This window comes from Lynx canadensis, chromosome C1 (genome assembly GCF_007474595.2).
Source record: "Lynx canadensis isolate LIC74 chromosome C1, mLynCan4.pri.v2, whole genome shotgun sequence".
Classification (NCBI taxonomy): Eukaryota; Metazoa; Chordata; class Mammalia; order Carnivora; family Felidae; genus Lynx; species Lynx canadensis.
In genome coordinates this window covers 11,600,610-11,617,610 of record NC_044310.1, presented here as the reverse complement: position 1 = coordinate 11,617,610, position 17,001 = coordinate 11,600,610, and the positions used below count along the sequence as shown (strand labels likewise).

The 17,001-nt window shown below is 56.0% G+C and overlaps 1 protein-coding gene across 1 annotated transcript; it reads left to right on the top strand.

Annotated features, from left to right (window-relative positions):
- The first annotated feature begins 4,175 nt into the window (after positions 1-4,175).
- On the top strand, positions 4,176-8,300 carry CPLANE2 (ciliogenesis and planar polarity effector 2). The gene is made up of 6 exons (XM_030327485.1): positions 4,176-4,287; positions 4,706-4,844; positions 6,103-6,255; positions 6,806-6,930; positions 7,233-7,369; positions 7,616-8,300. Exons 1-6 carry the CDS (start codon positions 4,285-4,287, stop codon positions 7,863-7,865), a joined length of 807 nt encoding a protein of 268 aa, XP_030183345.1. The 5' UTR covers positions 4,176-4,284; the 3' UTR covers positions 7,866-8,300.
- Positions 8,301-17,001: the final 8,701 nt, after the last annotated feature.

The window sequence follows — 17,001 nt, the reverse complement described above, 5'->3', positions numbered from 1 at the left end:
TTTGCCGGGCTTCCTAACTGGTGGCTTCTTCCAGGCACCCTCTTCAGGCCATTCCCCAAGCTGCAGCCACAGCCAGTCAGCCAACACGTTTCTATTGAGTTTTTACTATATGTCCAACATATTCTAGCTAGTAGGGGTTATTATGGGCTTAATTGTGTCCCTCTGCCCCCCTCCCTTCTCATATTGAAGTTCTAACCCGCAGAACCTCAGAATGTAATCATATTTGGAGATAAGGTCTTTACTGAGGTGATTAAGTTAAAATGAGGCCATTCAGGTGGGTCCTTATCCAGTGTGACTCGTGTCCTTATTAAGAACAGCAAATTTGTACTCGGATTTGTACGGAGGGAAAGTGATGTGAAGACGTGAGGAGAAGATGGTCACCCACAAGCCAAAGAAAGAGGCCTGGAGCAGATCCTTCTCTCCTGCCCCTCAGAAGGAACCGGCCCTACCAACTCCTTGATGAATTTCTTTAAAAAAAAATTTTTTTTAATGCTTATTTACTTTTGAGAGATAGAGCATGAGCAGGGGAGGGGCAGAGAGAGACAGACAGACAGACAGAATCTGAAGCAGGCTCCAGGCCCTGAACTCTCAGCACAGAGCCTGATGCAGGGCTCAAACTTGTGAACCGTGAGATCATGAGCGGAGTTGAAGTCGGACCCTTAACCAACTGAGCCACCCAGGTGACCCATTGATATATAACTTCTAACCTCTGGAACTGAGAAAACACATTTGTGTTGTTTAAGCCACCCAGTCTGTGGTACTTTGTTACTGTAGGTGTAGGAAACCGATACAGGGGTATAACAGAATGAAAAGACAAGGCCCCTAGCCTCATGAAGCTTATGTTCTAGGTGAGAGAGACAATAAATTTAAAATTTCAGAATCAAGGGGCGCCTGGCTGGTTCAGTTGGTAGAGCACGCGACTCTTGATCTTGGGGTTGTAAGTTCAAGTCCCATGTTGGGTGCAGAGATTACTTAAACATCTTTTAAAAGATAAAATTTCAGAATCAAGAACAGGAGGGCGTGAAGGAGTGAGTCTCGGAGGGTAAGGGCGAATCCTTGAGTGGAGGAGGAGGAAGGCCTCTGTGCAGGTGAAGCAGCCATCCACGGGAGGTTGTGGGGGTGATGCAGGGAGGTCTGGGTGTTGGACACTGGAGGGCAGAGGTCCTGTGTGGGAACAAAAGGCCGGGCTCGCTGGAGGGCATTGGGCAAGGGGAAAAGCGCGACCATTGAAATGAAAGCAAGAGGTGGTCAGATGGCCACAGATGGCCTTGAAGGCATGGAGTTTGGATTTTATTCCGAGTGCAGTGAAAACCACTGGAAAACTATAAGCATGGGTGTGGCATTGCTGGATTTACTTTGCCTAAAGACGACTCTGGTGCCTCCGTGGCATTCCAGAAGGCAAGCAGGGAAACCTACAGGAAACAGCTGCAGAGTCCAGGCAAGAGAAGAGACGGACACCCAAATCTGACTGTCCCTCCTCCACTCATCCTCCTGGGCATCCCACCCACCCCTGCCCCTGAGGGCCCCAGGCCTGTGTGTCTGCCCATCCAGGCCTTATGGTGCCCTGTCCAGAAGGTGCTCAATCAATTTGGGAGATGGGGGGAGACCAAACCATGAACAAATGAGTAGATGAATCAGAAAGTTTTACACCATATGGGCCTTTAGATAGATGGTCCACCTGCTTCACCTTAGGCCTTGAGAGGAGAAACATTTTGCTTTAGAGGGACACTCAGTTTAATGGTCAGAGGGGGCACAGGACAGCAGAACTCACTAGACCAAAATGGTCCACAAGCCTCCTCTGAAACGAAATTCTGACCACCTCACTCCCAGGCTCTAACCATTGACTGGCTCTCTCACCAGCAGTGACGTCTAAGTGAGGTCTGTGGACCCTGCCATGGACTGAATTGTGTGTGACTCCCCTCACCCCCGGCCAAAATCCATATGCTAAGTCCTAACCCCCAATGTGACTTACTTGGAGATAGGGCCTTTAAGGAGGTAATAAAGGTTAAACGAGGTAATAAGAGCAAGGCCCTAATCCAATAATACTGGTGTCCTTATAAAAGGAAAAGACATCAAGGGTATGTGTGCACAGAGATGAGACCTTGTAGGACACACTGAGAAGGCGGCTGCCTGCAGTCCGGGAAGAAAGGCCACACCAGAAACCAACCCCGTTGGCAACTTGATTTTGGACTTCCAGCTTCCAGAACTGCGAGAAAATAGATTTCTGCTGTTCAAGCCGCCTAGTCTGTGGTAGTCTCTTACGGCAGCCTCAGCGGACTGATACAGAACCCAACTTCTGAACTGCCCCGTGTTCACATGCAAGCTTACAGACCCATCTGGCCCCCCAAAGCAGAGTCTCTGGAGGATGGACCCCAAGAACCCATGTTTTGAACAGGCTCCTCCTGATGATCCCCAAGTATCCTCTCCATGAGCTCCTGAGGGCGGTGAAGGCTGATTCCCCCCAAAACCTCTGGCCCCTAGATCCTCTGATCACCGGCCTCCCCCTCTGTCCAAGAGGACTTCACATCTGGCCTCCAGGATAACTGGCAAGCTCATCCTGCCAAGCTGCTTCATTTCCTCACACTCCCCGAGCCCTCCAAGCCCTCCAAGAGCCAAGACAGGGCACGGCTAACGATGAAGTGCAGAAACTCAGAGATAAGTCAGATCTGAGCCCTGCCATGGAGGCACTTCAGGTCCACGGAGAGAGGGCGCTCCACACAGCGTGACCAATCCTGAGTCTGGGCAGGTGCGGTAAGAAACGCAGGAAAGGGAGCTGAGCAACCTGGGACTGTGGGCAGGGGTTTCAAGCTGCAGAATCCCGGAGAAATCAATGCTCATTTGTTATGTTTCCGCCTAGCTGCAGTGGAAGCAACTGACAGCAAGCACCCTGTCTTATACGGCCACGTCCCCTCTACTCTCTCGGACATAATGGACCTCGATGCTTTGTGGGTTGATGGCCCTCTGGCTGCTTTCGGCACGACTAAGAAGGGCCCTCCTAGTGGCTGGGGACAAAGTTTAAAAAAACACGAGACCCAGTCTGGCAGAACGGATGTTCAGAGTCCAGGAATCCTGGGTTCTGAGTCTAATTTTGCCACTGGCCAGCCGTGTGATGTGACCCCAGAGAATCATGTCGTCTGAGTTTCCTCACCTGTAAAAGAAAAGAGAGATGATAATATTTCCCATACAGGTTTGTTTATAGAATTAAATGAAGTTAACCTCTGTAAAGCCCCCACTGTCTGGCACCGAGTTGGCCTTCAATAAAGGTTAACTTACAGATTATTCCTTACAAAGCAGTGATTTGTCCTACTTGACAAATTTGTCCTACTTGAAGGACAAATCTTCGTGCTACTTGCACGAAGATAGGGGTAAAAATTAAGTGTAATAGATAACCTCTCAGCAAGGACCCACCTGCATCCTGTCCAACTAACAGGCATTTACTGAGCACCCCCACCTTCTGGTAACAGGTCGGTGCCCATTGTTGGAAGGGTGGAGGGGGGCTCATGGCCTCAGTGCTGAAATGTCAGCCGCAGAAGGGTAGTACTTCTTGTCTTTCCATTGCCAGTGCCTAGAACGGGCAGAACACATAATAGGTGCTCAGTAATTATTTGTTGAATGGATGGGATGAATCAATAAATGAATGGCCGGTAGATTCCTGTGGCCCTCTGACTCATTTTTAAGACTTTGAGCAAGTCCCTTAACCTCTCTGAGCTGCTGTTTCCCCACTTTCGAAGACATAGGTGTTTTAATTCATCTCTAGGTCCTGCCAAGCAGAATTAATAGAGCGATAACAATAATAATAAGCAACACTAACTAAACTTATTGAGCACTGCTATGGGCTGAGCACTGTTATAAAACAAAACAAAAAAAACAAAAAAACAAAAAAAAAAACCCTAGGAGGTAATAGTATTTTATAGAAGAAGAAACTGAGTCACTGAGGCAGAGAAGGCTCCTGGAGGAGGGGGATTTGATCAAGTTTTGGGAGGAAAGCCTGGGAATCGGACTGAGCAATAGAAAGGACCCACGGCCCGGAGGGTTAGGCCCCGTCCGGGGTGCCCCCGCGTGGTGGTAGCGGCAGACAAGAGAGGGGCCAGTCCCGCCCCCGGCGTCTCCTTGACAACAGCCTCCGCACATGCGCTTCAAGCTCCGACGCCGAGGCAGGCTGAGCGCTCCGAAGCCAGACGCAGGCCGGGCGGAAGCAACCCGGGCGGACTGGGCGGCGGGAGCGCGGGTGGGCTTTTAAAGGGACCAGCTCCGCCTGAGCCCGTTCGCCGACGGGGACTTCTGATGGTGAGGGCTGGGTGGCCCCAGGAGTTGGGATCGAGGAGGCAGAGGAGAAACAGGGCTGTGTAAAAACCCTCACTCCTGCCCCGAGATGACAAGGGAGGGGGGTTGTGTAAGTGCCCCCCGGGGCAATAATGCGATGGCTGTCCAGGGGGCAGTATGGGGACGAAGGGACTATGGAATTGCACCGTCTGGGTAATAAGAGGGAGACGGGGAGTGTGTAACCCCCCAGGACTATGAAAGGAAACTCGGACTCCAAAAGCGCTAATGGGGATAATAAGGGTGAGGTGCAGTAAATGACGCCCGCCCCCCCACCCCCCCACCCCAAGGAGGGAGCTGGGGTTCTGAGGAAGAGTCAGAGAGCAGGTTGAGAGGGATCGCAGGTCCAGCTCAGGACATTTACCCTCTCCCCTCCCCTACTCAGCATTCTACCCCGTCGCGGTGCCAGGCCATGGCCAGACCACCCGCCCCGGGCTCGGTGATTGTCCCAGACTGGCACGAGAGCGCCGAGGGCAAGGAGTATTTAGCCTGCATCCTGCGCAAGAACCGTAGACGGGTGTTCGGTAAGTGCCTGCCCCCAAGCCTGTCACTCCCCTGGAAGAACAGTGTCACCTGTTGGGAGGGCTGGGGAAGGTGGCAAAGCGGTAGGGCAGTGAGGGCCTGCTTTACTACACTCCTCAACCTTGGAGACCCCTGGAAGCCCTATCCCTGGGGCCCCCGAATCTCCTTAGAGCGAATTCCACCATCAGAGCCAGGAGCATGGAAACAGCCCCAACCCTGCCAAGAACACTGTCACCAGAGAGGCTGTTGATTGAGTTCTTACCTCTGTGCCAGGCCCTCTGCTGGGCATGTTGCACAACAGACTCCCGCCTGCCCTCAACAGCACACCTTACAGACTTGTCCGAGACCCAGCCTGGTAAGTAGAGGCAAGCCTCTTCCATATCCTACAGTCTCAAAGACTAGACATTCACATCTCCCAGGATGAAGCCACCTCACCCAGCGTTGCACTGACAGGTCAGCAGAGGGGCCTGGCATCTGCTGTGAGAGCTCAGCTCTGGCCAGAAGAAACAAAGCGCCAGGAGGTTTAAGGCCATAGAATGACAGGGCAACCCACAGCTGAGGACTTTCAGATGCTAAGCCTATGCATGTATCATAATTCAGACCTTTTTTTTTTTTTTTTGCAAATTAAAAGCATTCATAAAGATCTCAGTGTATTGATTCTAACAAGTTTATTTATAGTAACTGAGAATATTTTTGCTGATATTTCTCCATTGAGGAAAGAATTATGAAGAACCTTGCCTTTACATGTGGGAAATCTAGAACAGGTGATGATAGTATCAATAAAAACAATCTCATGCGTCAAACTTTATTTATTTTTTTGTAATGTTCACTTATTATTTTGAGAGACAGAGCGCCAGCAGGGGAGGGGCAGAGAGAGAGGGAGACGCAGAATCCGAAGCAGGCTCCAGGCTCTGAGCTGCCAGCACAGAGCCCAGTGCGGGGCTCGAACTCCCAAACCGTGAGATCACCACCTGAGCCGAAAGTGGGCCGCTTAACTGACTGAGCCACCCAGGTGCCCCTCGTGTATCAAACTTTAAAGAAAAGTAATTTGGTATTATTTGGAATGGGCCTTGGTGCACCTAACAGAGCACAAGTGTTTGTAACAGAGCTCATCCAGGGACCCTGCCTGTGTCCCAGGCCTCCGTACCGAGTATAGAGAACCATGGATAGCTGGCACCAGAAAGCCCTTAGAGCTGATGGGTCTGATGGGGCAAGCGCAGGTTGACCTCTTGACCCCACCTGGCTCCCTTCTTGTCCCAGGGCTGCTGGAACGACCAGTGCTGCCCCCACCCGTGGCCATTGACACAGCCAGCTACAAGATCTTCGTGTCTGGAAAGAGCGGCGTGGGCAAGACAGCACTGGTGGCCAAGCTGGCTGGCCTAGAGGTACCCGTGGTACACCATGAGACCGCTGGTGAGTGCATCCTGGGAGGCCTTCCCTGGGGTGGAGGAAAGACTGGCCCTTGACCCATCGTTTACTCCGCAACCTTGGAAAGGCGTTTCACTGGCTCCTCTATTCGTCAGAGATGATAGTTCCAACCCCAGTGTATTGTGGGATTGGTACTAGAGATCGTGTTGGTAACATGCCTCGCGCCAAGCTGGCACAAGATGGGCGCTCAGGGAACACCGACCTTCTCTTCTGGTTTCCTTCCGTTGGATGCTGATTGACCAGCAGGTTGCAACTGGATCCTCCAGCTTCCAGTACGTCTGAGTCCCCTCGTACGTACGAGTGGAACTGCTTTGTCATGGCTGGGGCTGGGGCTGCATCTCTCTGGCAGGCTGGAGACTCTTCTAGAGCAGTTCGGTTTCCCCCCATCAGCCTGAGAATTTTCCCAGGTCAGCGACTATGCTTTCCGCACCAGGCTGGTGGACCCACCGGGGACGTATCTTCTTCCTATTTCTTCCTTGCCCCTGGCCCCTCTCCACTCCGCCTCTCCCATGCTGAATAGCTGACCCTCCCCCAGGCATCCAGACCACCGTGGTATTTTGGCCAGCCAAACTGCAGGCCAGTGACCGTGTTGTCATGTTCCGCTTTGAGTTCTGGGACTGCGGGGAGTCTGCACTCAAAAAGTTCGACCACATGCTGCCGGTGAGCGGACAGGTGGGCCTGGGAGGGGCCGGGAGGAGCTGGTTGTCTGAGGTGGGCTTCTGAGTACCTGCCCGGTCTGCAGGAGGCAGAATTGGGTGTGGCCTGGGGGTGCTGCCCCGGGTGGGAGAAGGCTGAGCTGGCCGTGGGGACCGGATCTCAGCCCCAGCTCTGTCCTGGGCCAGCCAGTCCCTGCTCTGGGCCTGTGGAAGGAGGGGATCTGCTGAGACTTCTCAGGGCCCTGCGGCTGATCGGAGGTTCTGGCCCCCTGGTTACAAGCCTCACATCGGCTTCTCCCTCCCCAGGCTTGCAAGGAGAAGACAGATGCTTTCCTCTTCCTCTTCTCCTTCACCGACCGTGCCTCCTTTGAAGACCTCCCTGGACAGCTGGCCCGAGTAGCAGGCGACGCCCCTGGTGTTGTCAGGATGGTCATCGGCTCCAAGTATCCTTTGGGTGGCCCCTAGGACAGTCTGAGGCCACACCTGGCAAGGCACGGAGCAAGGGGATCAGGGACCCTGCCTCTGCCTAGCTGTGGGCTCTACGCCCATGGACAGTATCTTAAAGGCTGCAGCAGCCGCCTCCCCCCCCCCCGCCCCCACCGGATGGGGCTCCGGGGAAGAGGGCTGAGGCTGGGTGCGACGAGGTGGTAAGCAGAGACACCTGGCCAGGCTCCTTGACCCTCCTCCAGATTTGACCAGTACATGCACACTGATGTGCCTGAGCGTGACCTCACGGCCTTCCGGCAGGCCTGGGAACTGCCCCTCTTGCGGGTGAAGAGTGTGCCGGGGCGGCGGCTGGCAGATGGGCGCACACTGGATGGGTGGGCTGGGCTGGCCGACGTTGCCCACGTACTCAACGGCCTGGCCGAACAGCTGTGGCACCAGGACCAGGTGGCAGCTGGCCTGCTCCCCGACACCTCAGAGAACTCCCCCAGCTGATCTCTACTCCCAACCGTGACCCAAGGCAGAGGGCAGGACCAGGTCCTAAGGCTGAGGCAGGAACATTGACCTCATCCTGAGGACTGGCCAGAGGGGCCTGTCAGGAGGACGAGGAGGCACCTTCCTTGCAGAAATCACAGCAGTGAGGTGGGGACACGAGGCTCTGTGCATCAGTGGCCTAAGGGCATCCGGGGGCCCCCTGGCCTTCTCCCTCCGCCTTGGAGGGTCTGGGCTCTGGAAACTGAGGAAGTATAGGGGCAGAACCTTAGGGCTCAAGCTTCTCCCGCACCCCCCACCTGCTGTCCTCCCAGAAAGGGTGACTGGAAAGGGGGGGCATCCCAGCCGGGCCCTGGACCCCAAGTGACTTCAATCAAGAGCCTGTATTCCTTGAGGCAACACCATCTGCTGTATCAGATAAACCCTGAAATCTCAGTGGCTTAACTCTATAGAAGTGTTTTCCTTGCTCAGCCTCACTTCAGCTGGAAGTGAAGGGATCTGGGGGCTCTGCTGAATGAACCCTGACTCTGAGGTCTCTAACACATGGCTTCCCGGTTTGCCCTGGGGCATCAGCATCCAGTCAGCAGAGGGGGAGTGACTGCTAGTGGAGGGTCACCTAGGAGGTTTCCCGGGACCTGGCCTCTGGGGGGTGTGCCTGCTGCCCACCTTCCATTGGCCAGCACCCAGTCACATGGTTACATGGAGCTGCAGGGCAGGCTGGGAAATGTAGTCCACCTTCATGTTCAGGGGGTGAGCCCTCCGTGCAGTACCTTTCTTGAAAATGAAGGTGTCAGGCTAGGCTTGGGAAGCAGGGCCCCGCCAGCCTGGGGTATCAGAAAGCTCACTGGGCAGGGCCAGGGACTGGACCAGGTGGGGTCAGGGAGTGAGGTGCCCTGTTTGGCAGCTCTGCCCTGTGGGAAGCCAGCAAGTGCAGGAGCAGGAAAGTGAGGGAATGTGCCCATTCTTGTGTCTCACCCCTGCCCCATCCACCAGAGACACTCGTGAATGCAGGCTAAAGTATGGGGTGGGGGGAGGGGTGGTGCTGATGCAGAGGGCCTTTATACTTTCGGACACCCCCTGGTTGGAACCCTGGGTTGAGGCCTGGCCTGAGTCTGAGCCAGCTGGAAGGACCTGGGGGCCCAGATATGTGACCCCCAAAGCCAGCGGACCCTTGGAGCCGCCTCTTGAGAGGGGAGCCCTGGCAGCTTTGTATACCACATCCTCAGAGGCATGATCACATGCTCACACATACCAGCCCTTGTCCTAAAACACCGCCCTCCACCCATGTGCACACCCCCCTGCTGGCACACGCAGGACGTTCATACATAACCCACTCGGGCTCACCCTCCTGGGCACACTGACCACCTGCCTGATGGCATTTGCCACGTCTGCTACCCTGGGCACCACCCACAGGTTCGCCGGTCACCCCTTCCAGGGCCTAAAAGACCAGCGCTGGTTCAGAGCTGAGTCCTGAGCTTGTCCCATACCCCAGAGAAAGAACGTCCCTGTGCGGGACCCTAAGCCTCGTGGTGGCACAGCCGGTGGGCTGGCTCCCACTCCTGAGCTCCTGAGCCATAGACCTGTCCCCTGCGGGCTTCAGCTCTGCTTCCGGGCAGCCGGCTCAGCCCATTCTTTTCTGTTCTTAGCTCCAGTAGACCGTACCCGGGAGGCAACAGCAAAGCTTGGGAGTGGGACCCGGTGAAGGTCACCTCTGGGCCTGAATGTGATGCTCTAGCTACAGGTGCCTGTGTTGTGAGCGCCAGCCAGTTATCTCTGGGCTTGAAACTCCCCCAGAAAGGAAGCTACTGCATCCTTCTTGGGTTCCCGCTCTGTACCCGCAGGCCAGTTTTCTCCTGGTTAGCCCTGCCCCAATCAGAGAATCACCCTGTCACCCACCTTCCCCCCAAACCAAGGAGGTGAACAGTTCTCTGCTGTTTTCCTGCGAAAGGACAAGGTAGGGAGGCCAGGGGGACTGGGACCGGGAGCCTGGCCACCTGCCCTCCCAGCACCACTTTCTGTGCCCCTGCGAGCCCTGCCGCCGTGTCCCTTCAGCACTTAGCAGACTGCTTATCTGGGGGGCCTCCTCCGTGGCAGTGCAGAGCTGGGAGCCATTATCAAAATAGCAGGTGACTGCACTTACAGTGTGTTCCCTGGGCAGGGCCACGTGGAAAGGGAGTGAGAAGAGTGTGCGGACACACGCGTGTGGTTTCGAGCCAGCTTCACGGCCCTCAGAGGGGCCCTCCCACCTGGTTTGAAGCCCTGCTCTGGCCATCTTGAAACTCTGGACACCGCACAGTCTGTAGCGGGTCCTGGGTGTGTTATCCAGGGAGAGGGTCTGGGCTCCAGATAAAGCTCCTCTCTCAGGGTTTGGAGGGAGGGGCCACTCCGGGGAAGTATCACAAGGCCATCTTTTCTCCCTGCTTCGGTGCCCCAAATTCCACTATTAGGTTAAGCCTCACAGCAGTTCAGGGCAAGTATCTCTCCACCTGAGAGAGGCCCTGAGGCTCCCTGGAAGGAAGGGGTAGTGATGATGCCCCAGACTGGGTCAGGGGTGGGCCCTGACTTTGGGAAAAGGTCCTGGAGGGCCCTGGAGCCACTGAACTTTGGAGCTCTGGAGGGAAGCCGCTGGGAGCGATCAACTTTTCCTGAGGCGAGGGTGGGGGTTAGCTCTGCTGTGGCCTGGCCCCACTGCTGTTCCCAGAGTCAGGATCTATCAGCTGCTTCTTCCTTCCCCAAACAGGCTCTCAACAGAGCCTACAGATGGGGAGTGCCATGGTCTGAATGTGTCCCCCAAAATTTATACTTTGAAATCCAAATCCTTAATGTGATGGTATTTTAGGGACCTTTGGGAGGTCAAGAGGGCAGAGCCTCACGCATGGGATTTGTGCTCTTACGCAAGAGACCCCACAGAGCTCTGTAGCCCCTTCCACCCAATGAAGACACAGAAAGTGCAGACTATAAACCAGGAAGAGGGTCCTTGAGGACCCTGCTGGAGCCTTGATCTTGGACTTCCCACTTTCGGAGCTGTGGGAAATAAATTTCTGTTGTTTATAAGCCACCGGGTCTGTGGTATTTTGTTATAGCAGCCCGAACAGACTAAGACAGAGAAGCTGAGGTCCAGAGAGGGACAAGCATTTGCCCAAGGTTGCAGAGCCACGAAGCAGCCCTGATGCTCTCAGCCCTCAGCACTCTCCTCCCTTGGACCATCCCTCCCCCTCATCCCCTAATGCAGTCTTCAGGATTCAGCCCCTCACAGGCCCTCTCCCAGTCCTCCCAATTTTTCCAACTGTGAAGCCTGGGGCTGCCTGTAGGAGGGGAAATGCAGTGCTGGCCCCACCCTCTCCTTCCCTTTTCCTCCCCGCACCCCACCCCGCCCCCAAAGCTTCCCAGGTCCCGCTGAGCTGAACTGTTAAGTGAGTTCTTCTTCGCTGCCAGCCTAGGCTGGCTGGCCTCTTGGGGAGCAGGGAGGACCCCAGGTGAGGAAGCTGGCCCCAGGATAGGAAGGGGCTGCAGGAATCCCCCCTCCCTGCAAAGGCTGCTGGGTGGGCCTCCGGGGCCCTGGCTGAGTCCAGATTCCAGTTGGGGCTTTCTGGTCTTGCCCTGGATCTCCTTACTCCCTAGGCAGCCTGGTGCCAGCTGTGATGCCCCTGTGCCAGGCACAGGCTTGGGGGGGGGTGGGAAGTGCCAAGATGGAGGCAGGGGGCTCAGAGGCTAGGACAGGTTGGGGCCAGACCCCAGAGGGCCAACCAGGAGATGGGAAGTGAAGCTGGGAAGTGGTGAAGGTTCTTCCCTCCCTGTGACCTCAGACCCAGAGGCTGGGGCAGTGGGGATGGAGGAAGCTGGTGTTCAACTCTATTCTAGAAAGTTGGGGTGGATTCTGGGAGCAAAGAGGACTGACTGAGGCTGGGGGTGGAGAGGGGGTCCAGAAGGAAGGTGAGGGAGAATTGGGGCCTTGGGCCATTCACTTCAATTCCCATGCATTCATTTATCTGTAAAATGAAGAGGACAGTAGCACGCATTTCTCTGGATTGTAGCTAAATGTGTAGGAAATGTTTAGTGCTGTGCCAGGCACCAAGTTAAGGGCACAATAAATGGTGGTTGTTCTCTTCGTCGTTGTTCTTATGGTAGTGGTGGCGGTTGGGCTGGAGAGGAGGGAGACCGGTCCACTGCGCCAGGGCGGTTGGATGCACACTGAGCCAGGGGTGGGCGGGCCCAGCGGCAGCCCAGCAGGGGCGACGGAGAATGGAGAAGCTCCTGGCACCAGTAACCGCTTCCGGTCCTCTCGCCCTCCCTCCCGTCCTGTTGTGCCCAGGACGGTGATGGCACCGTGGACGAGGACCCCAACGACGACCGTCTCTGCGCGTCCTGCGTCAACATTTGTGCCTCCGACTCCCGGGGGGCAACCTTTCCCGCGGCAGGATAACCGAAATCGGTGAGACACGTCCCCCGAGGCCCGAGCAGCCAACCCACAATCCCGCTCTTAAATCCCCTCTTCCCTCGGCCGAGCAATCCCGTGGCATCACTCGTCCATTTCTTGCAATGGGCAGTTCCTCCTTGGAGCTAAACCCAATCCTTCTTGCTGCAGCACAAATTATTTCCTTTAATTCCGGCTTCGCTGGGACTGATAGGCCCAGGAGGGAAGTGAGGCAGACAGTTCCCAACTGCCCTCCCACCCCGCGGGGTGGAGGTCACAGCAGTTGCGATTCCCCAGTGGCCCTGACACTGTACGTGCCAGCGGAACCTGCGCGCGCGGCGGGAACGGGCAGCGCGGGCTCTGTCCCTGAGGCTGAGCGCGGGCTCCCCTAATACGCTCTTCGACCTGCGCAAGCGACTTCAGCATCTCATCTGTAAAATGGGCTTTAACGTGGTGTCAGCCCCCCTCCCCCCAACCCAGAGGGTCTGTGATGCTGAAGCGGGCGAAGTGTGTCCAGCGCCCAGCCCAGGGCCTGGAGATGCCCAATACACGAGAAACAGCAGCCACGACTCTAGGACGCCGGCCTGCTCAGCGTCATCCACGTTTATACACCGGAGGTGCTAGTTCCCTCCTCGTTTGAATTTCAAACGAGAAAACGCGCGTCCGTCAAGGCGCTTTTGCAGGTCAAGGCTCTTTTGCAGGCCGGAAAGGACCCTGGCACAGAACGGGATCTGCCACCTCCCAGCCAGGGTCGCAAGGGAAGGGGCCCGGGGCTCTGGCCCGCCGTGCACTTCGCCAAGCTGAGCGCGCCCTGGGAGCTGCTCCTGTTCCACGCGGAGGAAATGAGAGGAGTGGGGAGGGGTCGGCTGGGTCGCCGAGTTTCGCCAGGCGCGCGTCACCCTGCTGTCTTCCTCCCCCAGGCCTGACCCACCCTGGATCCGGACCGCTCTGCGGGGCCGCCACGGCGCCTGCGCCTGAGCAACTCTCTGCAGCAACACGTGGCCAAGCGGCCGAGGGACTTCTGCAGGAGCCCAGACCGCAGCTCCTCGCGAGCCGGGAGAGGCGGGGCGGGGCGGGGCGGGGCCTTCCGCAGAGGGGCGGGGCGCTTTGCTCCCTGGTTCCTCGCGGAGGCAACTCCTGCCTGACTTCGCTTGAGGTCTTCAGCCAGTCGGTGTCCTAGCGGCTCCCAGTGCCTGATTCCCACCCGTTCGGTCCCCCTCAGGTGCTCATCTGGCTGGAACACACCAGCCCAGGCTGAGCTTTGTGGGGAGATGGGCTCTCTGGCTTTAGCAACTGGCGCATCTCAACCCTGTGACCCCAGCCTAGAGACTAGACTCTGCACTCCCATTGTGTTAGGTCTCGCACTGGGCAGAGGGCTTCTGACCCCTGCTCTGCTCACAGATTCCTAGGCGGGGATTCCCACGACTCCTACTTCTCCAACACAAAGAGGCAGAGGTGGTGAGACAACTGCCTGGGGGCGGGGCGGGGGGTGGGATGGGGCAGGGACCTTAAGGGGAGGGAGCTGACGCCAGGATTCTTTCTGGCAGGTGGCAGTCTATGCCAAGTAGAAACGCACAGAGATGGCCATTTCCCGTCTGCTGGCCAGGGGAGTTGACCCTGCAGCCTTCCCACTGCATGAACTGGAGATGACCCAAGCTCAGCTCTCTCCCACTGCTGGGGCATCAGGAGGGAACCCTGCAGCCCTCCCTCCTTTCGTCTGCCTGGGGCCCTTTGACCCGCCCAGGTACCAGGTGCCTGATGCAGACTCCACCGCTCACCAATTGCTGTGCTCCTGCTGGGCTTGCTGGAGATGCTGGCACAAGTACCAGCCCCGGCACCTTGTAGGAGAGTACTCTGGGGAGAAGGTCATCTACTTTACCTGGCACTGGGGGTGGGGGTGGGGGGCTGGGAGCTGGGGTCATGTACAAAGATGGCGGCTCGCAAACTTTGTCGTCTTGTCAGGCTTCTGCACAGCCTCGCTGCTGCCTGCCTGCTGCCCTTGTGGGCACCCCGGTCTTTATTTCTGGCCTTATTGTCATGGGCACCAACACGCCAGCATGAGTGGCTGGAGCTAGGGGCAGGAGGACGGGCTGGGTGGGCCAGATCAGATGGTTGGTTGAGGATAGACTCTCCTAGGATGGGCACTTTTTGCCCATAGGGAACAGATCTGTGCCATGAGCGTACCTTCCTCATGTGCCCACTCTGCCATACCTGTGCCGTATGGAACAATTCCAAGATCTGCCCCATGGCAAGGTGAGACAGGGACAAGAGCAAGGGAATGGGTAGGTGTTTGGGACACCTGGGTCTGGCTGTGGGGAGGCAGTGCTGGCCCTGCAGTATGTCCCCTCGCCCTTTCTTGCAGTTGGGCTACTTCTCTGTCTGGGGACCGTGTTCTTCAGCATCTTTATGTCCTTGTGGGCCACGGCCTTCCTGGAGCACCGGAAGTGCAAGAGCATCACCCTTGTCCACCACTGGGACCGCAGTGACTTCCAGGAAGAGGAGGTGAGGCCCAGCTCAGCCCGCCAGGCCCAGAACTCCATTTCCCAGAGTTCTCACAAACCACAAGGCATGCTGGGAAGAGACTAGACTTTGGAGTCCAAAATTCCAGGATTCAAATCTGGCTCCTTCCTACACCTCCCAGGTTACTTTTCCACCTGCCCCTGATATCAAGATGGTATAAGGTTTGGTGAGGTTAAAGACTGGGTGCATTTAGGGTCTTAAAGAGAAACTTTGGCACAGGGAAGAAGGGGGGAAGCATTCCACTCACCCAGCCAGCCAGCCACCCACCAGCCCATCCAAACACCTAATCATTGATCCTGAATCTGCTTCTCTCCACCTCCACTGCCACTCCCTCCCCTGCCCCCTGTCCCCAGTCCAAGCCACCATCCACCATCGTTTCACCTGAACCACTGTGGTAGCCCTCCAAAGGTCTCCCTGCTCCTGGACTTGCCCTACTTAATTTCTTTTCAGCTGCCAGGGTGATCTTTTGAAAACACAAATCATGTTGTGCATTGTCCTCCCCAGAGCCTTCCAGTAGGATGCATTCTCATATGGGATGCATTAGGTTAAACAGATATGGGAGGAGTGAAAAGGCAGGAAGGAAACATTGAGGTAACAAAGCCAGTGTGAATGGTCCCCCCTAGAATAGTGCGGTATACAACTCATGTGACCTAAAGAATGGCCCTGCCTTTGCACACATGGTTCCTCCCTGCCACCACCACCACCACCACCACTGTGGGACACTGTCTTTCCACCTTCTTCTTACTTAGCATCGTTCCTGCATAGGACTTCTTCGCAATTACGTATTTGTGCTTATTTGTTTGATGTCTGTCTCCCCAACTAGACTGTAAAGTCCATTAGGGCTTGGGCTTTGTCCAGGTTGTTATCACATTGTATCCAGTATCTTCTGTAGAATAGTATGCAGTCAGTTACAAGTTACCAGACACACTAATCCATGATCTATTACACATTACATCCAGCATCCATCCCACCCGGCTTTCATCTGCTCACCCACCTAGCCATCCAACCATCTATGCACCCACCTGCCCTTCCACTCACCCACTTGTGCACCCACTTACAGACACGTGCCAATTGTTGGCCTGTCCGGTTTACCCACCCATTTGTCTTCCTGCTGCCCACCCATCTGTCAGTCTATCCAGCCCTCTCCCACAAGTACATCCATTTGTTGTTTACATTTGTTTTTACCTTCCCATCCATCCATCCATCCATCCATCCATCCATCCATCCATCCATCCACAGGCTCTTAGCCAGGCCCTTGAGGGGTGGGGAAGGCCCTGCAGAAACAAAAATAAATGGAACCTCATTCCTGTACTTCCAGAGCTCCCTGCACAGGTGGAAAAAGATGGGGGGCTCCCCCCACCCCAGGGTTGTGACACCCAGCCTGTTGGGCTGCAGGAAGCACATCTATCGCCTCTTTGGACAGGAATGTGTGTGTTTGCTTTGGGCCCAAAGAGTTTGCTTTGGGCCCAGGACCCAGTGATAGGCTTGAAGGAGTCCTTCAAGGACTGCACCCGCCTTTCCCACCTACTCCCCAGCTCTTCAGTCATCCTCGTCATGGTGAGGGAGCTTTGGGCCCTTGCTTTGGACGGACTATACCCTCCAGAGTGGGCTGGGATCCTGGGGGCCTGCCCTCCAATTCTGACAACGCTCCTTGCTGGCCCCCTGCTCTGTGTGGTGATGACTTTCCTGGTGTCAGTCATCATTTTACTGTGCCATCATCAGCAATGGCTGATGCCTTTTCACATAGGCAACCCCATGTCCATGACCCGAGTGTGTGCCCCTTTGGGGTAGCAGAGGGTGGGGGCACAATATGGGCGTCTTCAGATTCCTCCTACCCCTACCCACCTGGCTGGGCTTCAGGTGATGGCCATAGGTCTGCCGCAATCAGCAGAACTGTGCTCAACCTGGTACTGATCCTCCTCTTGGGTCAGGTCTGTTACTTGCTGGCTGAGCAGCTCACCGGGTGGGGTGAGTGAGGGCAGGGGCTCACAGGGATGCCCAGGAATCATCTGAGTCCTGGGAGCCCTGAGGCAAGGCTCCATACACCTCAAAGCCTTCAGCTCCCATCTTGGTGTCCCCAGCCTCCTCAGCCATCTTCAAATGAAGATGGCCAGGGGCGCATGGCTGGCATTAAGTGCAAGTGGGTTGGGGACAGAAGTATATGGACTGACCCTGCTAAGCTGTGCCTTCCCCCTTACAGCCAGT